The sequence below is a fragment of the Thermobia domestica genome, chromosome 10, assembly GCF_964235325.1.
Source record: "Thermobia domestica chromosome 10, izTheDome1.hap1.1, whole genome shotgun sequence".
Lineage (NCBI taxonomy): Eukaryota > Metazoa > Arthropoda > Insecta > Zygentoma > Lepismatidae > Thermobia > Thermobia domestica.
This window is the reverse complement of record NC_137463.1, coordinates 75900835-75928703: the sequence shown is the minus strand read 5'-3', so window position 1 is coordinate 75928703 and position 27869 is coordinate 75900835. Positions and strand designations below refer to the sequence as shown.

Genomic DNA, 27869 nt, shown 5'->3' with positions numbered 1-27869 from the left:
AGTGCTTATAAATCAGAAACGGCTGGGAATAAAAAGACGAAACAAAAACTGAGATAGGAAAATGTAATAGGGCACATCCCATGGTGTTGTTGTGGTGACCCCAGGAGCCCTTGAAGGGGCCCAGGGGCCAACTTCAAATTTTCAAATAGGAACATGTATTGAATCATATCTCATTCGGTAGTCCTTGAAAAACGAAACAATTTTTGTAGGAAACAATTTTTGATTTCGGCCACCGTTTTCAAAATGGCCGCAAAAAGTAGGTTCTGTGGGTCCATATGATGTTCCCCATGACACTTTCCTATCTCAGTTTTTGTTTCATCTTTTCATTCCCAGCCGTTTCTGATTTATAAGCACTGGACGTCTTATCTGAAACACCCTGTATATTCAGAATTTCACGATTTGTTAAAATTTGCGTAAAAAAAAATAAAGATCAGTAAATTGACTGGGTAAGCTTTATTTCACTGGAAAGAAAATATACACAATATAAAAGTCTCCTTGCAAGCTGTTGCAAATGGTTAAGCAAAGAGTATTTTGCAACACAATTTACCTTAGGTACATTGATAACTCGATAGCATGCAACAAGTGACAACTGTATATAACAGAATCTTCTTTCAAACTTCATAACATACAAAAACTTCCAGTACAAAATACGGGACTCAACTGTTGGTCCAAAAGCAGCTAATGAAAATGTGCTTCCTTTTTTCCGAGAGCTCTTAATTTCAGTGTGTAATTTATAGTAAACCATGTACAAAACAGGAAATTTTCATATTCGCTAAATCATACAATGTTTAAAAAATGTATACACTAACAATAGCACTTTTAACTTACACATAACTTACTATGTACAAAAAGCTTTCACCAGTTATGGAATTCAGTGCATGCATAATGAGTGATTTTAACAACGTAATAACACTAACATTAATAACGTAACCGGAAGTCGGTTTTATGTCAATCAAATTACTTGTGAATTTGGATATTTCAAAATTTCATTATATATGTGTGTATTACAGATTTCAACAAATTATAAACTAGCAACTAAGGTCTCTCCTGATGGGAAATATTTAAATTCTCGTTTCATCAGCAAAAGGTTGTCGCGTAATCCGCGTGATATTCACTAATACACAGTTGTTTTATACACATTTACTTTAAGGACTTCAATTTAGTGACTTGAGTGGTAAGACATCTCATTTCTAAAGATTTTCAAAATAACTTTTAATGTAGATAAAGATTTTAAAAAAATGATACAGTATCATTTCCTTCTAAAACAGTACTCGTTATATACACAGAATATGCATATACATACATTTATATTAGAACAGCAGAGGGTAACTGGAGGTTAACTATTTTGGATAACATACTTATCTAATACAATATACACAGAATTCGAACTTTCGACTATGAAAATACAGTGAAACCTGTTTATGTTGGCCACCATCGGTTCCATCGAAAAGTGGCCAACTTACAGAAAATAAGTGTGATTTGTGTATTTTTCGAATAGGATTTCTAGTATTTTTTGATTGTAAATTTTAATAAGCAGTGGCACGACAGCTACTTATAAATAATCTATATAGAGTAATCATAAAAATATACAGTACTAGAAAATATTACTATAGTATGCAAGAGCGCCGATTTCTCTGTAAATTTTTTTGGGGAGGGGGCATTCAGATGCAGAAGGTATATATATGAAGATTTTAAGACAAATTGCACTCAAATTATATCAAATATTGTATACTCATAAATAAAATAGGGGCCACATGAGCTTTGGGGGACCCGGGCACCCTCGGTCTCTCCAGGATCTGCGCTCTTGATAGTATGTTTAATATATATGCATACCTTTCTCTTCCTGAAAACTAGTCTGGTACATTGGATTATTCGGATTGAAAACACAATAACACAAACAACCATGAAATAGAAGTGTATGTACGCAGTTTATTGAAATTGATATTATAGCACACTGAGTTATTCAGATTGAAAACAAGAAAAGCTAAGTTATAAATTGAGAAATTCATATGCAATTTATATGACTTCTTTTCAGTTGTTACTGAATGGTGGTTCATTCTAGACATATTTGCTTTATTCTTTTTGGCAGATATGCACATTCTAATATTGTAGTTAACCACCTCTTGATAATGAGGTAGAAGTGTTTCCCTCGGAGCAAAAGATGTTTTGAGAAAATCTTGAGGGAATTCATATCTCAAAACCTCCGCTACCTTTTGACATGCAGTCAGGTGCCAATAAATGACAATTGAGCTTTAACCTTGAGAATTTTCCGGAATTACTAAAGCTTCCCACTGATGAAAGGAGCCAATATAGCTAATGGTTTTACCAAAACAGACAGGGTAAACAAATATGTACTACCATTTCCTGAATTCCTGTACGTGCTTTTTCTTATTCACATCTTACTTCACCACCCTTTTATGAGGGTAGTGTTCTGGCCATTGACCTCCAAGAACAAATCGTGCGACTCTATGCTTCTTTTGTGTCCAGTCACAAATACAGAACATCTGCCTCTCATATGGGAATTCGAAAGAGTTAAGAAAAATAACAAAACTGTATTTTTCGTGGCCAAGATACGCAGGTAAATTTATCATTATCATCATAGGGTAAACATTGCTTCAGTGTGGCCAACTTCCAAGATAGACAGGTGGCCAACTTATAGAGTAGTAAGTAACGAATGTCTTATGGGAAAATGCAGGTTCAAGACGAACTAGGCCAAGATAAGCAGGTGGCCAACATAGAGAGGTGGCCAAGTTGACAGGTTTCACTGTATTCTAAATACGACTTCATAATTTGACCGGAAGAAAGCCACTACAACACAGAAAGAAAATAAAGACTGTTTTGCAATCATGCACTTCCCATCTATTTTGAGTATATTCATCATCAGAATGAAAGACAAATTACAGAGGTTAAAAACACTCACAAAACTCAGTAGACACACAATACAGAAACCAAAAACATATAAATGCGATGAAACTCTAATAACTAGACTAACCCTTTCCCTGGTAGAAAAAATTAATAATAATGGAGTTCCATCAAATTTCTCAGTTTCATTTGCTTTTGTATGTCCCTATCGAATCCCTTAATGCATTTTAACCTTAGTATGTTTTTTTTTTTTTTTTCTTTCTTCAATCTTTGTTTTCTGTCCTAATGAGAATAAAGATGTACCAAGCGCACGCGTGGATAGATGGAAAATGCGACGGTTTACGACTTGGAAGAAGTGAAGGTAGAAGCAATGTTATTTTTTTGTTCAAACTAAGTATTTTTACAATTTTCACATTTGTAACGGATCTTAAAGTTAAAGCTTAGAGCGTTTTAATTAGAATTATACCAAAGTCCAATGCATGATCCAATTGCTTAGAGGTTTTCATACTTTACTGACCCCATACTTAGTACAAAGATGCATTATTCAATTTTTAGGACCACAGATTGACAATAAGAGATAACACGTATACGACAATAAACACCATGGTAACAAATCGTTGCTTGCTTTTAAGTTTAACGTTTCTTTAAGCTCAGAGGTTATATGAGACGAAGAACTATAGCTTAATGTGGGATCCGAACAGCACAGGTTCCCGCTCCCAGCAAGAACCGAACCCGGGCGTCGAAGGCGCGCATGATAATACAATCACGAGGGAGAGAGCTCGGTATCGAATTGTAAGAGATGTTTGATACATTCCCAAGCAGGAAGAGACAATTATACTTCAATTTGGTAATATAAACTTAAAAGCTACTTGTGCTACCAGATGAATACTTTGATTTTGCGTATCTTAATTGGAAGACGACACGAATATTATTGAACGAAATAAAAAAAATAATAATAAATCAACAACTTTCAGATCTATATCACATGAGCAATGTGAAAGTATCAACATGTTGCAGATCTTTCATAACTGTTCACTTACTATTGCGTATTGTCATTATCTCGCAAAACTAAGAAAAGAATGTTAATGTTATTCAAAAAATGTAATTCCAACTAATTATACTAATTGAGCAAATAATTTTAAGAGATTATAACAATCATTAGTTTAATATCGTTCTTAACAATATCACATTCCTCCTTCATACTTACTACTTACAGTTCTCGAAAAAAATTATTTTGGAGTTTGAAAGCAATTACGATGTCAAGCATTATCGATGCACACCATGTGTAACAATCAAAATTGTGTTTAACACAAGAAATCTATCCTCTAATTCACTATTGAACACCGGGTATGATGGTGAAAACAAAAAAATATTCATGACTTATCCGATTTTCCTCCAAAATAATGTCATAATACTTAATTTTGAATAAAGAACGCATCGATTGTTTTGATTCCATAAAGCCACTAACTTACAATTCATAGGTTTTCCTTGTCGAACATTCCAAGCAGAAGAAAATACATAGAATTCAACTGGTACCATATAAAACCCAGATATATAACCATTCATTATATTTTGATTAGACTTAATTCATCTCCGCTTATATTTCAGTTCTTTAGTAGTGTTTTTCACACTGGTTGCAGCACCTATGCTTAAATTCTCATTCCACTTTTCTACATAACGTTCAATTAATCCCCATGCGCAAAATTGTGATACAAATAGACAATGTCTAAACCATGTGAATTTAAACATTATTGCTGAAACTAATCCTGTATATGGATTCATCAGCTTTAACAATTGGGGCAAAAAAAAAAAAAAAAAAAAAAAAAAAAAAAAAAAAAAATCCTGTATAAAAAGTACATTTCTGAAAATTACACTCAAAACAGCCAAATCATTTTTTTTAAATACAAAGATTACATAATAACGAAATCCTAAAACTTCAGTTTTCGTGATCAAATAAATAGGTATATGTATTTCTTCGTTTGTAAATGAAAATTAATTTCCAGTAGTGGTTCAAATTATGTTTTAAATACCTTTATATAATAATAATAATAATAATAATAATAATAATAATAATAATAATAATAATAAACGTAGTTTTCAACTATATATACGAGGGACAGTCAAAAAATTCCTGGAATACTGTTGTAGCTCATTATTATCAGAATGTAAGTAGACATTTACTTCAAAGTTGTCACCTTCCGAACCACATACACTTGTTTCCTGCGATTCGTGGAAACACCGACGAAAGTCTTTTGGTATTTTCCGAAATTCAGGCGCCGCGTTGATTTTGATCTCTTTTGCGTTTGGCAAAACGGAAAAGGGCCATTTTTTACTTTGGGAAGAGCCAAACATCTGATAGTGCTAAACTGTTTATAAAGCTATCAAAGTCTCTGAAGCAGATTTTCCCCGATTTGCACCAACTGATCACCACACACTCATTAGTTCAGCTACACTATTCGTACACTTCCTGTTATGACGTGCTAATACTTGTTAAACTTATAATTAGGCAACCTAAGTACTGTTCTGTACAAGATTCATTGTGACTGCATCATAAATACCAAAACTAGAACATCATTCCGGGAACGTTTTGACTTCTTCTCGTATATATTTAAATATCACAATCTACTAAATTTACTAAAGCATTTTTTTTTTTTTTTTAAATCCAATATACATATTTGAACGTACATTTGGATTAAAACATTCAGCAAAATTGTATTAATGAATCTGTCAAATAATTTAAAATTATATATAAACTTCAGGTTATTTGAAACTTATTATGTTTTTCACGGGGGAACCATAACAGATGCACACTTAACATTCTGAAATAAGTAAAAACAGTTTATGTAGTTTTCTAGGCTTGATTAATGCTATCCAAGGAAAGTATTCGAAAATATTACTTTCTATGTCGTAATTATCTTTTACCTTCTATCTTGTAGACTAGATCCAAAACTATTTCTTATACAGTCGTGTTCTTATTGTGGTCTTTAAATGCAATGTTCACAACCTTCCAGAGATCTAGCATTCCCAATGACTTATACTAAACAATTTGAAAAGTGCTTCAAGGCATTCTGGATCTACATTATCTGTCCCCCCACCCACCCCCTACGTGTTCAAAATACCTAATTTCGCGATTTTCTCCCTAAGTTGATATCATTCGTGTGATATTTTAAAAAATATCGCATTTTATTAGTCACTTTTGGTGACTACTATTTAATTTATTATATTTCAGCAAAAACTGAGTCCATAGATGTAACTATACTGTAAATTTCCATAATGTCTCTGATTTTAGTCTGAAAATCTGGCAGCCTAACAAACAGAAAATTACTACTGCGCTGCACATAGCATGCCCCTCTATACTCATTCCAAGTTTAACCAAACATTCTGATGAACAGCAGTTATAACTTAAACAAAATGGTACAATATGGAATTAAAACTTCTCGATAAAGGATATTCATCAGAAGTGTACAGTTTGCAGCAGATAAAATCTACGTTGTAAATGAAGTTTCGAATGCAACACTCTTCAGTTTATTCTACAGCGCTTAGTTAACTTTCATGCTCATACTTCAGAAAATTCGTAACGTGCCTTCTTGTGTAAATAATAATAATAATAATAATAATAATAATAATAATAATAATAATAATAAAATAATAAAAAGTAGGAATGTTATGAAAAACAAGGAAAGCGTGCATGTACAAGTGGGAATCCCATTTCAGCACAGCTTAAATTACTCACAACTTGTGGAATTTCGGTTTGTTCGTTTTAGTTTAGTGTTTATTAATTTATTTATAAAATTTGTATAAAGTTCCATTGGTGACCAATGCAAGATCAGAACGTTAGGTAAATTTAATATTTAGTTACGCTACACGTGAAGACTTGCAACTCAAATCTGAAGTACAAATTAGCCAGAAAACAATCAACATTATAATCTCTCTTTCTGCGTTTGACAAAAGGAACTGAAAAACTTCAGACATGCGAAGTACCATCAATAAGCACTTCAACTACTAACAAACTAGTGACGTTTTAGCAAACACGACACAATGAATAATAGCTTACTACTATTAACCGAGTACTTTAAATAAGTGTTTACTTAAAGTAGGCGACAAGGAAGCTTTCAATATTTATCAATAATATACGGCAAATGGGCGAACAGAGATGGACAATGCACGTATAAAAGAGTATCAAAAATACATTTTTCTTATAAAAATAACTGGTAAGGGAGGACAGTTATTACCACATTCAGATGGCAAGTTTTCCAGAACAAGATTACGTTAACTCCTTATTTCAGTTGCCTCTATCAGTAACAATGTGCATATAAAACAAATTTAGTTTATCTTAGCAACCTAATCAACAATATCTTATTGCCAGATTTTTTTTTGGGGGGGGGGGGGGGGCAAAAAAGGAAGACAAGAGAAAAAATGTGCGTAATATAAATCAATAAGGGAAAGGGAAATGATCCCAATTCAATTACTGTAATTACCAATCTTTACTCTCTTTACTTAATCTTTATGAAACAATTTGGAGGTCAAGGTTAGCATTTCATTAATAAACGTGCATCTTGTCAGTTTATTTAGTAATCTCAAGACTTGTGTGTTAAATATGTTTGAGAATTCAGCTTTATTACCTATAAGCTCTGCTAATCATGACTGTGAGAGTACAATCAAAACAAGTTTACTAGGTACCCAATAGTTTGAGAGCCCGATTACACAGCTCGACTAAACTAAAAACTTCAGCGATTGTGCAAAGCAAGAATACACGTAAGACAGCCATTAAAACAAAAACTGCGCAGTGGACCTTAGGGTTTGGATTCGATATATTTTGGTACACAGAATCCAAATTTCGAAACCACAAGACAATCGACCGTCAATTTCTTTTTTAATTTTTATTTTTTTTATTGGCGAAAAACTTCAGCGAATTTTGGTACGTAAGACAGCACATACGTTTTCCGCCCATAAAACAAAACTGACACGGTCAATTGTCCTGGGGTCTCGAAATTTGGATTCTGTGTAACAAAATACATCGAATCCATACCCTGGGGCCCGGTGCACAGAATTATTATTATTATTTTGTGTGGCTGTGTTATTAGTAGTAGTAATTATAAAGTATTATAGTATATTCCTATGTTTTAAGTTTCTACTACTGTTTAGTTACAATCACTACTCAATAGCGAATTTTATTACACACATTCAACTTGCAGAAAGATTTGTGTTAAATGTTTTCTTTCCTTAACGTAACTGACAAAAGTACACTAACTGTAACAGTTCAAGCTGTATTCGTGATTAAACCTTGTAGCTGCTTCTGAACACGTTACTTGGCATCCGAAGTGGTAGAACTCCCTTCCCTCACACTCTTCCCGTGAAGGCAACAGGAGGTATAAATATAAAACCCTAATTTTCAATTATATTTAAACCAAAATCTATCTACCAATTAAACACCGAACTTAAAGCTTCGATATTTACCTACTCTATAGAATACAATGCACTATAAACTTAAGATTGTATTTATGAAAAGAGTCCATCTCTGATCGACAACAATGGAAATTCTCTTCATATGCATTATTTTGATGATTCAACTCCATTTCTTGTTATTTTGGAGTCAAATTTAAGTGTCTTCACCATATTTTCACAATCTCGTAAATAACAATACTACTATTTTATTATATAACTTCTTACCATTTAAAAATAATGTCAGATAAAATGTTTGCTGTTTTCGAGATGCTCTACTTGTTTAAAAGCGTCTGAGATGATGTTTAAGACTGGGAAATCATTTTTTTCGAATGTAAACAAATCCCGAGAATTTTAACTTTACTTAACTATTAAAATTTCGTGAAAAACGTCCAGGCAAACTGTTCCATACTTTAAAGTCCAATTTTAAGTTTACGAAAATAAAAAATGAGTAAATTACCGTTGAACAGCCTATAGGACCGGTTGACTAGACCATATGATTTACTCACTATTGATGAACATCTTGAAAACAGTTACATTAATTTACATTGCCTTGTAAAGTATAAGAAGCAACGTGTTAAATATTGGTCCTTAGTTTCAATGCTTTGAAACTTGTGAAAAATTAGGGATGCACTTGAGTTATAACACATAAAGCTTCAAGTTTTACAACAGAATATAACTTTTATTAGTTCTTTCCTTCAGCATCAAAATATATAGTTTACAACTAAAGACTTACGGATGACTGAAATCTCCAGTTTATAATGCGTTATAAAATTTGATTTACTGTATCGCTTTCAATCATATGTACACAAGAATACAAATAGCTTATTAGAATTTACACTCACACACACACATTTTACAAGTTAGAATTTCCAGTCGTGTCAACTATAACAAAGTTACGTCTTCAGACCTCTGTTCTTCCTTTTAATTCGTGCGTAAGGACCAATATCAGGATCCATGATGAAATCATAAAGTACTCTTACCCAGGAGTTATGCTGTGGAAGATTTTCGTAGTATTCTGGTGCAATTCTTTTAACCTGAAATAAACCAAAAGAATAATTTAGAAAGCAGCAATCAATACTTTTAATGGCTGGCCACAAAAATTCTGTCCCGGTCATAAACATTTTAAGTCGCCACAGCTAGACGAAACATCCTTTTTCCTTGTGATCACGTAATTTACTATGAATAATAGCTTTCAATAGTAATTGGGAACACACGGTTCAATCAGCCCAAGAGAAGATATACACGGAATCCCCAACAGGAGGAGGCAGATATCACATAGACTGTGTTATGATTCAGGACAAGTATTGGAATAACTTTACAACGATAACAAACATTAACTTCGTTTATTTTATTTAATATTTACGGCAAAAGTGCTTTAATGTATGCACTAGCTATACATTAGTAGAAGAAAAAAAAATATTTTTAATGCCATGAATAATGTCGATTTTAGTAATGTTTTTGTTTCTGTTGCTAAATATGTTTGTTTCTTGTCATTAGGACAATAATCCGGTTATTCTAAGGTATCAGTTCCGTTGCGATGTACCTGTTGATCTATGATTAAGAAGATATAATTCAAGAAGACGCCACATAATATAGAAATGTATTGAATTGCTGTTAACTATTTTGAAATACAGTGCATTTAAGTGATCGAAAATAGTGTGCAATCACTGAATAATCATCGTAGTAAGTAGCAACAATATTTTATGTGTAATACTAAGAAAGCGAAGACCCTTACCGGGGCTGACATTTTTTCTGATCGTAACCTTCTGCTGGCCGAAGTGGATTTCAACTGAAAAATGCAGGCAGAAGACAAGTAGACAACAAGATGTTGAACAATGAAAAGCTGAAAGCCAGGGAGTACGAAATATTTCGTTGAGAAACTCGAAGAAAAATACCCAAACGAGAAAATGATAGGTGCAAGTACTAACAGATGGTGGGAGCATATTAAACTTTGCATACAGCAGGCCGCAGAAGACGAAGAAGTAGGCTACCGCGAACACAAAACGGCTAAGAAACCATGGGTTACAAATATTTGCAAGACAAAATAATCCGAAAGAGCATAACTCATGTGCAATTATCAAGGTAAGGGCCCCTCTAAACAGATGTTACAGAAAATTAGGGAAAGGAAGAAGTGGAAACAGAAGAGGGCAGAAAGATGTACAGAAAGTTAAACAACGAGTTACGAAGGGAAACAGAGAGCAGGGGAAGAGTTTTGCAAAAGAAAATGCGAGGACGTAAAAGAATCAGAAAGAGTTGGGAAATGGAATTTCCGAGGAAACAAGGGAGTATTACGACGGCAGTACAAAATAAGAATGGGAAGGCAGTCAGCGAGAGAAGTGAAGTCTTAGGAAGATAGAAAGAATTATGTTGAGGACTTATATGAGAGTAGGGATAGGCATGTGGTCTAGATGTTGAGGTAGAAAATGAAGTTTGACAGAATGATCAAGATTTTAGTATTCTTTGGGAAGAGTTTGAAAAAGCTACATCCGAGATTACGAATGGAAAGGCAACCGGGATGGATAATATACCAATCGAATTCATTAAGAACATGGGAGACACGGCAAGAAAGGGTTGTTCCAACTCTGCAATGAAATACAAGGGTTGGATTTTTAGTAATGGCAGGAACGGTATATCTTGAGAAGTAGCGTACTTACACGGTTCGAAGTTTTACAGGTCTTCGATGTAATCACCAGCATTATGAGTCACGCGTTCTAAGCAATGTGGAAGCCGCTGGATGCCACTGGCAGTCCTTAATCTCTGGATAGTGCGAATGGAGCGATCGGTCGCCCGGAAGAGATCATCAACTGTACGGAAGCATATCCCACGAAGTGGTTCCTTCATCTTCGGGAAGAGGTTGTAGTCGCTGAGACTTAAATCTGGGGAATACGGGAGTGATACAGCACTTCCCAGCTCCAACGATGTAACAAATCAATGACCGCACCTGCTGAATGTGTCCTTGCATTGTCACGCAGAATGATGGGTGGGTTCGTCAGGAAGTGGCATCGTTTTCGTCTTACAGCTGCTCGCAGATTGTTTTGCAAAAAATTGCAGTAGTATTCTGCACTAACGGTGTGTCCTAGGGGGACGGTATGGTTTATGATTACACCATCCCAGTCGTATGCAATGATGAGCATAGCTTTCACATTGGTTGGGATATTCCGAACTGTGTTTTTTCTCGGTGATCTGGGATGACGCCACCCGTTTGATTGCCGTTTCAGCTGTGATTCATACGCTCTGGCCCAGGTCTCATCAATAGCAATGTTCCGCCATAAGAAGGCCTCACCTTCACGTTGATACCGCTCCAAGTGTGTTTGAGCGGCATCAATACCGCAACCACTTTTGTTGTTCAGTCAGATCATGTGAAACCCACCTTGAGGCGATTTTACGCAATCTCAGGTTCTTCTTCAGAATTTTCAGCACAGTCGAATGCGCTAGTCCTGTATCGTTGTCTAATTGACGAATCGTGGCGTTCCGATCCGCTAGTACTAACGCGTTCAGTTCTGCACATCATCTTCACTTACAGGAGGATGGCCAGAGCGAGGCATGTCTGACATTTTGTCGTCCGTCATTAAATGCTTTGACCCACCTTGCTACTATACGGTATGGTAATGCACTTGCACCGCAAACATCTTGCAATATTGCTTACCACTGTTTTGCATTCCTACCTCTATCGCATTTAATTTTCAACCAGCTTCTCTGATCTTTCTTCGTAAACATGACTGTATTCCGCGAGCACTCACTCAGAACTGCCTTATAACTGCTGAGCTGCGCGTGCATGGAGGGACGGCAGGCGAGTTCATGTGCTCTGAGGGAGGGTCGGCATCTAACCTACCGCTGGTATGAATTACAATGAATTGCTTTGTTCCCGAGTATATGTACAGCAGTGTTGTCATTACTAAAAATTCAACCCTTGTATATCAAACAGAAGAATGGCCAAAAGACTTCCTGAAGACTATCATGTTACCGATGGCTAAGAAATCGAACCCAAAAAGATGTGAGGATTATACAACTATTAGTCTCATATCTCATGCGGCAAAACTTTGCTTCGAATTCCTGAAGAGAAGGTTGTATGGAAGAACAAATGAAAAAAATGAGGAACAATTAAGGTTCAGGAGAGATAAGGGCACAAGAGATGCAATTGCATTATTAACGGTAATCGGTGAAAGGTTTATAGAAAATGTGAAAGAGGTGTACGTGGAATTTATTGATCTAGGAAAGCATTTTGACCGCATGAATTGGGAATTGTTTCTGGAACTTCTGAAGAAGGTTGAGCTGGAATGGAAAAAGATAGAAGATTCATAAGACACTCATAAATGGACTAACAAGTAAGTGTTAAAATAGGAGTGGAAATTACAGAGGAGAGTGCAATTAGAAGGGGAGTTCGACAGAGATGCTGTCTCTTGCCAACAATATTTAATATCTGTCTAGAAGAGACAGTGAAAAAGAGCCTATATAATGAAGATGGCATTTCAGTAGAAGGTAGAATAGCAGATGGCATGGCGCTTGTTGCGGAATCTGAAAAGAAAATCAATAAGATGTTAGAAAACTTGAGGAAGAGCTGTGAATAGTATGGGATGAAAATTAATGTAAAAGACAAAAGCCACGGTGATTGAATAGAACAATTTTAGATATTATTAAAAACAGGAAGAGAAAGTGGTTGGGACATTGGCTAAGGAACTGCATCATGAGGGACGTGCTAGAGGGTATGGTGGCAGGAAAGAGAGGGAGGGGGCGAAGGAGACTACCATTAATGGACGATATCAAAACAGAAAAATCGTACGTGAAGACGAAGAGGTTAGCGGAAGACCGTGGAGCATGGAAGCTTCTCAGTTGCAGCAAGTGATCTGCCAACAATACTTTGGCTCTATATCAACAATGCTTTGATCATATCTTCTTTAGCTTTGATATTTGTATTTGTCATGTCTATATACATTTAATCGAGACATTTAATTTCATGAACTCTACAATGAGAATTTTGATCTACAAAGTAATGTTTGTAAGCAGCTAAAGAGTTTTCAGTACTCGTGAGTGGTTTGACACTTGATTTTACTCGTACGTTACATTCTCAGGGCGTCCACACAATTTGGCGAAAAAAAATCCCTGACTTTCCATGACGAAAGTTCCAGATTTCCCTGACTACTGAATAATTTAAAAATATAGAAAAAAGAAAGAAACCCCAGCCTCTACCCTCCCAATAGTTGGCCTTGTTCTCGCTACTTCGTTCGCAACTGGTATATAGTCAGCTTCTGTAGTAGTTACGAATTCCTCCATTTGGCAGCGCTTGACTCAATTGATAGGTTGAGTGAGAGACGCTTGGAAGAAAGAAGTTAGTCACCAAACAAACTCGCAAAGAGCAAATACGCGTCTGGTGGTAGCAGGGGTGGATCCAAGCTGAATATTTGGGGGAGGGCGGTCGTTCGAAGTCAATAGATTTTATTTTACATTTATAATACAAAGGTAGAAATTCTTGGGATAAATTTTATTTTTAAAATAAAACATATCCTATTCTGGGGGGGGGGGGGGTGATCGAGACTCGAAGAAGAAAATGTCTTACCACGGGTCTAATTCCTAGCTGTGTGTCGCTCTATTATTATTATTATTATTTTTCATTTTCGAAGGGAAAAAATCTTATATTTCATGCTTCTTTATAATAGAACAGCAGACAAAAATACGTAGTTACTGAAAATGAACTCTTTGTCCCTTATATTCATACAAAGAAATGCTAACAAAATGCATATTGTCGGAGGAGAGAGGTGTTTCTGTACCTTAAAGAAAATAAAGCGGAAAATATTTGCAGTAGCGATGCTTTCTATTCAGAAATACTTGGCGAGCAGCATTTCAGATTTCAATGAAGTCATAGAAAAATTTGAAGCTCGAGAAGAACAAAGAAAGACCCTCCATTTTAAAATAATGCATAGTTTACTTAATTAAATAATTTTGTTTGACTGTGTGCATGAATATATGCAATTTTCTTTTTTTTCTTTTTTTTTCTTCTTTCTTTTTTGGGTTAACGATATCATTCATGGCTTACAGCACATGCTATATATTCGATTTATCTCTTGTTCAATAACATGAACGTATAAGTTTTTGTATATAAATAGTGTATAAACGTACATTGATAGTGGTTGTTTGAAAATAAGGAAATAACTTATATATTAAATCAATATTAGAGAATACACTTTAATCAATAAATATACAAATGGAGTTTATAAGGACTTTCCTCTTCATATTTCCTGAATATTTTTTGGATAAGACTCAAGAATGCTGGGGGGAGGGAAATACTTGCGCGTAACTACATACCTTTGATATTGCAACATTGCAACCGGTACTTCTACAGACCACGAACCGCTACTGGTAAATATACAAATATATGCATTAGGCCGATATTGATTACATATTACACAAAATGTAAAGTTACAAACGAAAGTGTGCAGTATACAGAGTAGCTACTTAAGATATGAAAAAAATTACACATTATATGCTTACACGTTATAATAGCAATTACACAGCATTATAATCACAAAGCAAAACATTATGCAACACACCTTTGCCGGTGCAGTTGTTAAATGCAACCCATTTAACAACTTGTTTTCATCCTTTCTCGCATAGTTTTCTTCTAATTGATCTGAATATCCTTCTTATCGTCTCCGCAGTTTAATTTTCTTCTCTTCTTCCTACAGCTTCTTTAGTTGTTGTTGAATCTTCCGTTTCTCTCTCCTCTTTTCCTTTCCAGTATTCATTTCTCTTTTCTTTTCCAAGTACACCTAATATTGTCTCATTGAACTTCTCACTGAATTTATCATATCTCTTGGAATTGTTAATCCTGACGATCCACCTATACTCATCACAGAATCATATATGATCCGTTGAGCCACCAGAGATTCTTCTTGTAATTTCTCAACAATGAGATTTTTGTTTATTGAAAAACCACTTTCAACAAATGTGTTTCCGTGAGAGAAGATAAATTACAGCTTCATAACAGACCATAAGTCAACAAAGTCGTCCTTATTTCCTAAAAGTAAAAAAATCGTCAAATCCAATACCATCTCCGTCCTTGGCTATGAAATCATTGAAGTGGTCCTTAAATCCTTCAGTCTGAGCTTTCACTGTGAGCTGGAGATACTGTTTCTTCGCTTTCTCAGCCACTTGTTTAGATATCCTCATGGTACCATGCAATTCTTCTAGAACAGAGTCTACTCTTTTGAGCAAATATGCTAGAACACAGTTAGATGTGTATCTCCCAGAAAATTAGTTTCAACAACTATTTCAGAGAACACGGTCTCCCTCAATATCCTCATTGGGAACACCACATCTTGCATCCAGTAATCCAGTAACAGTAAAGAAATTAACACTACTTCATAAATTCAATAATTGAACAATGGACGTAAATAGATTTTTCCTGACCTTCCCTGATCAATCTGCCATTTCCCTGACTTTTCCTGACACATTTTTACTTCCCTACCCTTTCCCTGATCTTTCAGAATGTGGACACCTAATTCTTGTATGATTTTTTTAAAGTCTATATGGCCATCTACACAGGGAACACAAAACCATTTTTTGATCTTTTGTAAAAAGATTTGAACGCTTTTTCTCCCGATGAATCTAATTTTTTTCTAATGTACTATAATCATACCCATTTACCTATAAAAGTCGGTTTGAAAATTATCTTGCACATGATTTCAAACAGAGATTATTCTTAACACATTCATGACCAGCACTTACATAAGGTGTTTGAATGCCCAGCCACTCATTTTCAAATACCTATCCCAGTCAGGAACGGGAATGGGGAATGGCGGAAACTTCATAACGAGGAACTACATAATTTATATGGTTTACCCAACATTGTTAGGGTCGTCAAGTCTAGGAGGCTTAGATGGGCGGGTCATGTAGCTAGAATGGAAGAAAGTAGAGAAGCTTTCAAAGTCTTGACTGGAAGACCAATCGGAAAACGACCATTAGGAAGACCTAGGCGCAGATGGGAGGACAATATTAAGATGGATCTCGCAGAGATTGGAATACAGTGTAGAAACTGGATGCAGTTAGCTAAGGATAGAAGTCAGTGGAGAGCTTTTGTGAACGCGGCATTGAACCTCCGGGTTCCATAGGCCATAGAGTTAGTTAGTTAATACAAACAGAATTTTAACGAGCTTTTCTTTGAACAGAATCCGCAAAGCTACTCATTCTATTTGGTTATAAATGATGGTTATAACCTTTCCTCAGAATGGTTATAGGTGACTAATATCATAGTTTAGTCCGATGGAAATGACAAATTACATAGAGCATGAAGCAAGTTATGAAAAAAGAGCTAATTACACACTACATTTGATTACTATTGCACATTAGTTTTTAACTGTAGGAAATACAATCCAATCAAATTAGACATATTTGAGGAAAAACCTAAAGTTCAAAATAATAATAATAATAATAAAATGGAACTTGTTAGGTTATATATCAGTACTTAGGTATCACAAAAAAGTTCTCAAACAATCTTGTTGCTTTTTTTTCGAACTACATCATCTTCAATATGGCTACCAACAAAATTTACGGTAAAATAAAATCTTTTAATGCATATAACTTTTCACATAATGAAGCCAAAAAGTTCGTTTTGATGATAAAGAAAAACGCTTGGGCATTTTGTGAAATAAAAAAAATACGTCATGTAAATCGAACGTTTCTTTAGAAAATATTTCCACAAACTGCAAAAAGACTTTTTAAATCATGTATTGAATTTTAAAGTTTATACGTAAATATCTCCTTGACTAAAGAGTACTACAGGGTGTCCAATATACAATGCAACCCGGAGTTTGGATAGAACTTTTGAACCTGAAGTGATACACAAATAATGGTTATACCAAATTGAAACCTTGTTCATGCATATATTTTTAAACTAGGAAGCAACGATTGAAGTACACTAGGAACCACACAGTGTTGCCAGATATAACCGAAGGTGTAAGTAAATTTTTTTGCTAAACATGTAAATTGACTCATAAGTCATACGTATAGATGTTCTGTCATTAATTTTCAGTTTGCTTAGTTGGAGTAGCTTGCAAAATATAGTGCAGAAAAAATAAATTTTCATTTCCACCGATAACTAATCGGATGAGGCCTCTGTAAGGGGGAACTAGGGAAATAGTAGTTTTCATAAATTAACACTCTGAAGTGGCAACCCTGCTGATGTTTCAGTGCATCAAAAGGCGTGTTAAGAATTTGTCTACATTATGCAATTCCTGAAAACAATGAAAAACTAACTTTGAAATTATCATGATAAAATTTTTACTTACATTCATCCGGCAACACTGCTATTCATTTCTAAGGGGCTATTTAAAGCAAGATGTCTACAAGCAGTGGCGAAGCGTAATCCCACAAGTAGGGTAGGCCCGAAAAAGTAATATTCCCATTTAGCTTCACTACAAATATTTTGAAGTGAAGTTGATATTTTCTTTTGTCTGGGATTTACAGAGGATAAGAGAAATTTCCTCTTCACTTGTTGTTTTCATTTCCTGCATATTTGAAAATGGAGAGAGAGGAAATGAAAGTGCACTCATACTATTAGCTGTCAAATTTCTTGGATAAGCGTTTGTTACTTGCATCTCCCACTTTAAAGTAAGTACAATACTATATTATATTAATGCATCGCGTGATAATTACTTCACTAGAAATGTTAATGCTTAGAAGGAACTTCATTTGTTTCAACGCGAGATATTTAGTACTGTATCCTATGCAGTGGCACAATTCAGGGGGTAGCTTCAGGACTTAAGCATTCACCGAACTTTTATCTCAATTTCTTACTGTTTTATATATTGCAGAATTTTTACATTTCCAGGAATGAAGTTAGCAAAGCCTCTCCCGAAACCAGCAAAGCCCGCAGAAACAAAATCGTAAATACCTCACTGATTCTATGAAATGGAAAACTCAAGTACAATTACACACAAATATTATTTTATCCTGTACGGTAGCGTTTGGTAAATTTATACATATGTTTAATGTATCACATTTATATTCTACAAGCTATTATGGACCAGGCCTCATGGAGAGAGAGAGAGAGAGAGAGAGAGAGAGAGAGAGAGAGGGGGGGGGGGAAACAGCTACTCTGAATAATTCCTGAGAGCATACACCTAAATTAACCAAGTTACCACTAATAGAAATACATAATTCTACACAAACTTCTTACTCTATGTTAAAGAAATCATTTAATAACATATTAGCATTGAAAGATGTCTTCAACGCTAAAACTAAAAACTCCCAGAGGCGGGTCTTCACACCTTCCCAAGAATGTGTGCAATTCCCAGCGATAGTAGCTTCGCACCCTGAGCAGTATAGCCCACAAGCCTGTCTAGCGAATTGGTGAGGCTCAGACGGAAGAGCCTCCAAGTATTTCCAACCTACTATTTTTTTTACCGGAAAAACCGAAATGTTGAAACATTGACCTTATTTTATGAGAAATCAAAGATGAAGAAACTATACGGTAGAAAACAGGGTAGGCTCGGCCTCAGAGCCTCATAGTTCGCAGTACCAATGAGAACATTAACACTTCTAATCTTCGTAAAGTTGCTGGCCTGGTGAAACGTGCGTACCAGTGTTTGAATCAAAACAGGGGACACTCACAGCATTCACTGTAGAGCTGGTAACTCATTTCTGATAGTAGCAGTGTTGCCGGGTGCATATAAGTAAACGTTTTTTCATAATAATTTCAAAGTTTGTTTTTCAGGAATTGCATAATGTAGACAGATTCTTAACACACCTTTTGATGCACTGAAACATCAGCAAAGTTGCCAATTCAGAGTGTTAATTTATGAATACTATGATTTCCCTAATTCCTCCTTAGAGGCCTCATCCGATTAGTTACCGGTGGAAATGAAAAATTCTTAATAGTTTCCAAGCTACTCCAACTAAGCAAACTGAAAATTAATGACAGAACATCCATACGTATGAGTTATGAGTCAATTTAAGTTTGGCAAAAAAATTGATTTACACCTTCGGTTATATCTGGCAACACTCTGTGGTTCCTAGTGTACTTCAATCGTTGCTTCCTAGTTTAAAAATATATGCATGAACAAGGCTTCATTATATTATTCGTGTATCACTTCAGGTTCAAAAGTTCTACTATCCCAAACTCCGGGTTGCATTGTATATTGGACATCCTGTAGTAAGTGTTCTTGCATTAATATTGTAGCTCCTAGTCACTTTCAGATGTATGTTTTATTTCTCTACCGCAAAAAGAGAGCTATTTGATTTTATGTTGTGGAGGATAAGGTATCGTTCTCGTCTGGCTTTGATTTGAGAAACAAAATCTTTTTTTAAAACTTGTTAAAACTGTTTCGGTTACAGTGAACCAAAATTATTTATTAAAAGAAAGCAAACTAATAATAAATTATATAAATTAGCATAGATAAATTAATATATTTAATATCGAATAATACAAAACTACTGTTTCATATTTAGTTCAGACGCTTACGTTGTGCAGATGAACTTAGTTTAATGCTATCGTGAATACAATTCCAGTAACATATATTAATTTATCAAGTTTGCCTTGTCATACCCACGTTCTTCAATTGTCATTGGACTATTAATATATGCATAGATCGCACATAGATAAACACTCAAGTCCCTTTCTTTTACCCTCACAATTTCTTTCACATGATTCTACAATTGTATATTATTATCTTTAGAAAACTTCCAGGACCAGTTGCTCCCAGTGCTGTAACTGATACAAGTTTGTTGTTGCATAGTTTCCAATCCCATCAATGGATGGTAGTTCAACATGTCTCCATTATTACACTTGTAAATATACACACACAATGAATGTTGATGTACTTCACCTAATGTTGGAGAAGATACTGTAAGTCGAAATTCCCTCCGATTCCCCTCTTCGAAACGATCTTCACATAAACAATTATATCATCCTGTATCAAGGTTTGTTTCTTCTTACATCACATACCAAACCAGGAAGAATTTTTACTTGCAGCATCGGGGATAGATAATGGAGGATTGAAGACATCCATTTGATGACGAAGCTCACTATCTGTTGAAAACAGGTTGCAAGCTACCTTTCTTTCATCATTGTGAAGAAAAAAAAATAATACCTGGTGAATTCAAAAAGAGTTACACACAAGTTGTTTTAGGGCCTTTATGCTCGCCAATCTTTCAAAAAATCTTCAGCTGAATTGGTTTGTATTTCCAGTGTAGTTACCAGTAACATCTCCATAAACTGCAATCAAGTTTGAGAGAGAGAAATGAACTTCATTGAATTGAAAAACATTTTGGTAAAATTTTCAATGAAGTTCATTGCTGGCGCAAGAACGTGATCAGGTCTTTAGCTATCATGAACAAGGTTATCAAAGTACACAACTAAGATATTGTACGTAATTCAACATTTTCAAAGAATGTGGTGCATTGTACATAGTGATGAAGATCCGAGAAACTTTTTGGTCTCATGAATGGACAGCAACTACCATCATCACTGTTTACCGACATCTCAATTAGAAAGGCCAATAAATCATCCCGCCTTCATATTATAAATAATAAATTATTTTTCTATAACAACCAATTCGACATAAAAAATTAAAAATGGTAATTTGTTGCGCAGATTTATTTGGCAACGCCTAACCATCTAGAGAAATATACAGATGCAATATGTGACGTATCTCAATGTAGTATATCATTATGGAAAATTTCGCATAATATCTGATGAGTACGATCCAGAACCCAGGACAAAAGATGTGACCCACTCTCGAAGAACAAAGTTCTGCCTTCTATTGAGGCGAATGTTGAAATTAATGGATGATGTTAAAATTTCCATGTCTTAAAACGGTTTACCTTCAAACTACATGAACAAAGCAAAGTTCATAAATCTTCTAAAATGCTATTTTAAAATTGCTAGATGTTACGTGTACGAACTAGTCGCTGATGCATACTCCTTTCTTGCAGCAAAAGTCATGGAAGAAACAGTAAGAAGTCCATCAGTACTTGTCCAAGATACAAATTTCTTTGTACTGTTGATCACTCATCTGAGAAATCAAAGTTCATTAGTTGTCTGGTTTGGAGTTTAGTGACCCTTTCAGTACCGAGGCTATATCGGACATGGACTGGGGGCAGATTAACGCTTTCGGGGCCCTGGAACCGAATATTTCAAGGGGCCGTATGTTACGAATAATTCCAGCGCATAAATTTTCTTTGCTTTCTTCCACAGCCTCATAGCCTTATCAAACACCGAGAACTATGCTGTAATATTTTAATGTGCTCCAAGTTTACAACAATTAGTTAAACAAGAGGCTAGTGAACCGAAAGTGCAGAGTAAACAAAGTAATCAGGCGCAAAGTCCAATTAGTTTCGATAAATTGCAATCGTTAGAGAAAAGGTTAAAGCAATTAACTTTACAGATTAGTCAGCAGCAATCTGATTAAAACAATACTAACAGTAGTAACATAAACAATGGTAACAAAAACAGATAGAATTTTCAAGGAAAAGGGAATAATTTTTACAGACAAAATATAGGAAATCAGAATCACAATCAAGGAGGGAATTTTAGAGGTCGATTTCGTGAGACCAGACGAGAAATGAATTTTATTCTAGAGAAAATTTTCATAATTATCAGTTTCAAACACATGTGTGGAAACAATTATCAACAATTTTCGAATCAGACACAAACACATCCCATTTGCTCTTTTTGTGGTCATGGTTTTCACACAGAAGATGCGTGTTTGTTGCGTAAATAGTCTTTAAACGCGTAATGTCTGTAAATGTGGGAAGTACATTTAGAGATAACACTGTATTAGGAAATAAGGGTCATGTTGTAAAAGCCTCCATTACTACACGAAATAATACGATCATAATGCCATTAATGATTGAAGATAAGAATGCTGATGCTGTAATAGATTCTGCTTCACAGATATTAATAATTAGAGAGGATTTAGTTTCACCTAAGGCTAAGATATTGAATATCGACACACGAATAAAGGGAATTACTCATAATTCTCTTTTGATAAACAAGATAGCAATTGTGCGTTTCAAAATTAATGAGAGAACATTTCATCGTGCTTTTCGCGTGTTAAGTAATTTTTCCCAAGATATGTTAGGGAATGACTTTTTAGTATCTCAGAGAGCCCAAATTGATCTGAATAGAAACGGTTTACTGTTAAGGAGATTTGGAAAACATCCTAGATTTACTGTAAGTAACGACAGAGATATCTCAAAGCAATTGTCACCACAAGCTAATAATTTGGTTTGTAACAGAGGCACAAAATAGCTCACTCCCTCACAAAATAAGTATCGTGAAGACGCTGGTGGAAGATGATTTAACTCTAGTGATAAGCGTAATAATGCTTATGTAGAGCATTTCATCACCTCTCATTTGGTGTCATTATTATTTTAATCGTTCCATTCTAACCGGAGTTATGCACATTTTAACCGAACAACTAGGGTGGTCCAAAACTAAATGCAAAAAAATCAACTTGTTCAATATAATCCTCCACAAGACTTCTTTTTTTCCTCGAGTCATAAGTTACTTAACTGCAAAATTTCAGCCCTATTGCTCAATATTTACAGGTCACTCCATTATTAAACCTTTTTGTTCTTGTAGTATTACCTATGATCTAATACTAGAATTTTTGGGAGGTATACGCTGGACTGTTTTGAAAATATAGTGTATGCTCACCTCCGTATATACTCGTTCCTTCGTAAATTTAAGGTAAATATATGCTGCACTATAAAAATATTAGGTGGGTAATGAGTATACGCCATATTACATTCCTGTGTACTACATTATACGTGTCAAGACTACAACGTAATTTAACACAATAGCTGTGCTAATAACCGGATAGATGTAAGTTCGTAGCTTTCATTATGATCACTAGATGTCGAGATAATCCTTTTTTCCAAAAAGTTTGTGAATTATTAAAACCAGTGGCTGTGGTGATGGTGTAGCTGAAAGAGTTATAAGTCCCATCCAAAAGTATAATGAAGCCTTGACGAAAGACGAGGAACAGAAGCAATTTATTCTTCGATTAGTTGAAATTCATCGTAAAATGTTGCCGTTCCAGTGATGAAAGAGTTTTGTAACTTGAGAATACAAATACTGACATTTTGTTCTGAAAGGTTTGACAACAACTAACAAAAAAAGCAAAATGGAGTGATCTGTAAATATGACTTAATTGTACTGAAGTTTCGTAAGTTATTTGTATACATCAGAAGGAATAAAATAAGTCTTGTGGACCTCCGATCACTGTTACTTTTATTTTGCGGACCACCCTACCAACAACTCCCGAATATAACCGATGTCACATGATCAAAACATAAAATGGCGTCTATATAATGAGTGATACCACAATTTGACGTGACATACTACCTAGAGTGCTTACATATATAACCTATTCTATCAAACTGTAGTGTGAAACCTGAGATGTAGCGCCGGTTGAGCGATTAAAAAAAAAAAAAAAAAAAAATTAGCGCCTTGACTAAAGAACAATTTTTTTGCAAATACTTTGGGACGTTTTTTTATTATTCGAGTAACCTAAAATATGAGGAAAGAAAATGCATACAGGAGAAAAAGCTTATTTGCAAATACTTTGGAAAGACTTTCTCTTATTCGTTCGAGTAGCTTAAAAGCATGAAAGAATCCACACTCATTATGGAAACTAATATAATTTTTTACATATAATGTTTTATAAAATGTTTTTTACTAAACTCACTATAATGTTTAATTACGTGGTAAGTTCACAAAATAAACAATGTCAAAAACACTGCCTATTTTTTTAATTCTGCATTTTACTATTATAATGATAAGTTAAATATTTAAGAAATTCAATCATAATTCAAGTGAAATTATGAAATATAAAAATGATATAACAGCTAATTAAGGATTAATAAAAAGCACATAACTCTTATTGATTCATTTGAAGTGTTTGAAGAACATCATACTGAAATTTCAAGTATAAACTTTATATGCAAAGCGCGTGAACACTGAATTTGTTGCTCCGTTTTTTGTTAGAACGTAAACATAAAATTTCACCATGTGTTTTCTCCGGACAGTAAATTAAAACCTACATGAACAAATTACATGCCATTATTGAGAGAATGTGTCCTCAATGGATGAGTGGTTAAGCTTGTTGTCTTGTAATCAAGGGGTTTCGGGTTCGATTCCCAGTGGAGGGACAAGTGGTTTGAATCCCAAGTTAAGCTGTAGATCTTGTTCTTAGAACGTCATTATCATTCCATGGAAAGCAATGGCAAACTACCATGGGTTCACAGTGTCCAGGAACCTTTGGGTCAAACACCTACCTTCGGGCAGAACATCACATTATAATCATCATTGAGAGAATTAGGCCATTTAAAATTACGTTGTAACTTTTGTAACTAGTAATACCTAAACTGCTACTCAACAAGAGATGGTCTGTTTGCAAAATCACGGTTGGTTTTGTTGTTTGAGGCTAAGTTTGTGTGTAGGGGGCAGCAAATTATTTAGAGCACAGGGGCGCACAATATATAAATTGGGCCTGCTCTTACGCCGTTACTATCCGAAATGCTCATTCTTCGCACTGGAAAAATAGGTTTATGGAAAGTATTTTAACCCCTTTCCCACTTAACATACGCATTTCAATGAAAGCGTAATGCTAAACATTCATAAATCTCGCCCGTTCTCCCTCTCATGCTGATGGGGCTGCATTTGGAGTTAAATGGAATCGGCAGTGTCACTATTCATCTCACTGATTCCGAAAACTATGAATTAAGCACTTATATCAGTCGCTTTTGATTTATTTTTATATATAACTTTTCAGCCAAAGCCTTCTTTCCCCTCATGTCGATATTGTAATAAAACCCTAAGTTGGATCACGATCCACTTATGTACCAAAAGTCATTAAATTCATATTGCAGTCTAGGAGGTTTTAGCCGCTAAACATCGCTACAATCATTTTTATTTATTTAGAAAGCCACTCCCCCCCCCAGCCCTTTAAAACGGGAGGTTTCGAAAGTACTGGAACATGGGTTCCCTTATTTCTAATGATGACATAAACCAAGTCCATCTTTCTAACTTGAAAGGCTTGTGAGATACTGTAGTTTTGGCATAAATGCTTGAATAGCTCTACTCTTCTTAAGATAAGCCATTCCAGAAAACTAATATAATAAAACCTAAGTTTGGTCAGTATTCACTCATGTACCAAAATAATCAAAATCGGTCTAGCAGTGTAGAAGAAGTTAAACATCAAACAGTTTTATACTTCATTTATATATATGTTTAAAAACAGCTGTACGATGCAATATATACGCAACTATAGCGTTGGCCATTAATAAATGAAAATCAATTGCAATTAATCAATCAGTTGAAAATAATTGCTGTGGAAATTAATTGTAATTGAATTAATTGTCAATTACATTCAATTGCCATTGAATGACTGAACCTGACTACAATTTCCACAGCAATTACTTTTAATTGATTAATTGCAGTCGATTCTCATTGATTAATGGCCACTTGCAATTAAATTTACAGATTAATTGTTAATTAACTGAAATTTGCCCAACACTATCGTAAACAATGTGTATGTTTAGGTTTGAAAACATGTATCTTAATTGTTCTAACATGTATAGTCTTCTCATTTATAGAATTACTTAGTTGTTCTGTTGTAAAATTCACCACGGAAAAAGAAATTACAGGGGAGAGCACAAAATATTGATCGCCGAAACATTCAAGAGTATTTGCTAGAAATGAAATAAGAGAGACTGCATCATGAAAATAAAAGTGTATATGTCTAAATAAACTATAACATGGCTTATAAAGCACTATCAGAAAACTAAGTAGCATGTTTAAGACTTACCTCTGGAAGTAGAGATCCGGGCACAGCAGGAAAATCGTGATGTTCATTATGATAGCCAACATTGAAAGTAATCCAATTTAGTGGTCCATAGTATGAGTAAGTTTCAAAACCCTTTCGGAACATATAATGTTCAGATATAAAATGCCCTGCCACAGGGTGCAATCCCATTGCAAGTAGAGAGCCAGCTATCAGATATACCAAAGCCTTCCCACCTATGGAATATATAAATATTTTGGAATTATTACAATATGCCAGCTGTAGTCACTTCGACATATATCTATTAATGAATATTAAAATCAATAACTTAATTACACACGAGTACCTTCTTAGCAAAGCTAAAGAGTACCAGAGAGAATACCCAAAATTACACTACCTTCTTTCTCCATCAATTTTAGTCTGTCGACCGTTCTTGTCGTTATGTTTCAGCTATACTATACAAGTTACACAGACTCTTATCCGGCATTCTATTTACAGCAAACATTACAATCTGGCCATAAATACTGTTACAAAGGCAAAAAAGGAAACCAGCAATATGGTGAAAGGTAATTTAATGTGCACAAAGGATGTGAAGTATATAAAGATCTGGTAAGAGGGTGCATCAATCTTATTTTAAATTGCACGCGATTAGCACGTACACACAGGCTCGAAGTGGCAGGCTACTGCAACCAATATAGAGCGCTTCAAAGTGTCAATTGTGGAGTGGCTCTTTTTACAGGCCCTTCAAGCACTGCCTACAGTTTGTAATCAAGGGATTATGTGAAGGCTGATAGAGAGCCAGTCATCAATGAACATTATGCTCCAGAAGTCCATTGGGACGTTCTAAACAAGGTGGTGGCTAATTTTTCACTATATGCTCCACCAGTGTTTGGCACACCCGAAATTCGGTTTTCACACTTTTCTCAAAGGAATGAAGGCGTGTGGTGTCAACATAGCTTACTCTCCACCACAACATGACTGATGCGAGATAATGGCCTGGATTTTAGCAACCTTGCTCCAGGCTTCCTTACATTATGAGACATACACATTATTTTGGCGATTGAAACTCGTTTCGATGGTGAATAGTTTCTCATCGGTGAAGAGAATTTTTCTGTTCATGACCACTGGAATAGGCGTTAACATTCAAGCGTACTTTGCGCCTTCAACGTCAGAAAGTGTCCTGTTGGGCATCGGTAAACTCGAAGACCAAGATTGTCCTGAGTTGTCTGATATCGTTCGCTTGGAGTTGTTCATATCACTGCCTATTTCAATAGGGGATTTCTCCTAATACGTATCGCTACTGCTTTTACAGCTTCTGGGTCCTTGCATTTCGTGGGTGGCCTTTCTCGGATGATCCTGAACGGATCCAGTACCAAGGAACCACTGGATTATGTGGTACCCAAAAAATGACTAGATTTTTAAGAATGCTGGAAATTTCACTCGCTAGTTTTCCAACTTGCAGCGCTACTACTGCTACCGGTTTTCGTAATCACCTCATTCCATTCTATATGTACGAGTTAAGTATATCCCTTTCTAAAGCAACACTTGTAACGAGTCCACAGCCAGGTTCGTTCATTCTCCTCCCAACGAACGGTCTTGGAGCCTCTGGAACTTTGTAATAGCATTTATAGCCAGACTATGTCATTATTACTACTGTTGCTTGCGATCAATCCACCATTAAGTCAAAGTTTCGATACTTATAAATTTCAGGCTTCTAAGTGTTTCGCCCATCTCAAGTCTAAAAATATTTTCTATGTCAGATAAAGAGTAGAATGAAGA

The 27869-nt window shown here is 35.1% G+C and overlaps 1 protein-coding gene across 2 annotated transcripts in view; it reads right to left on the bottom strand.

Moving 5' to 3' along the window:
* Positions 1-438: 438 nt before the first annotated feature.
* Positions 439-27869, bottom strand: part of ifc (delta4-sphingolipid-FADS-like protein ifc) — a 152755-nt gene continuing 125324 nt past the window's right edge. For both annotated transcript variants that reach the window (XM_081728153.1, XM_081728154.1), the window contains 2 exons: positions 26115-26326; positions 439-9341 (listed from right to left, as the gene is read on the bottom strand). In XM_081728153.1, coding sequence (XP_081584279.1) covers positions 9201-9341; positions 26115-26326 — 353 coding nt within the window. In that variant the 3' untranslated portion in view covers positions 439-9200. The remainder of the gene's footprint in view (positions 9342-26114; positions 26327-27869) is intronic.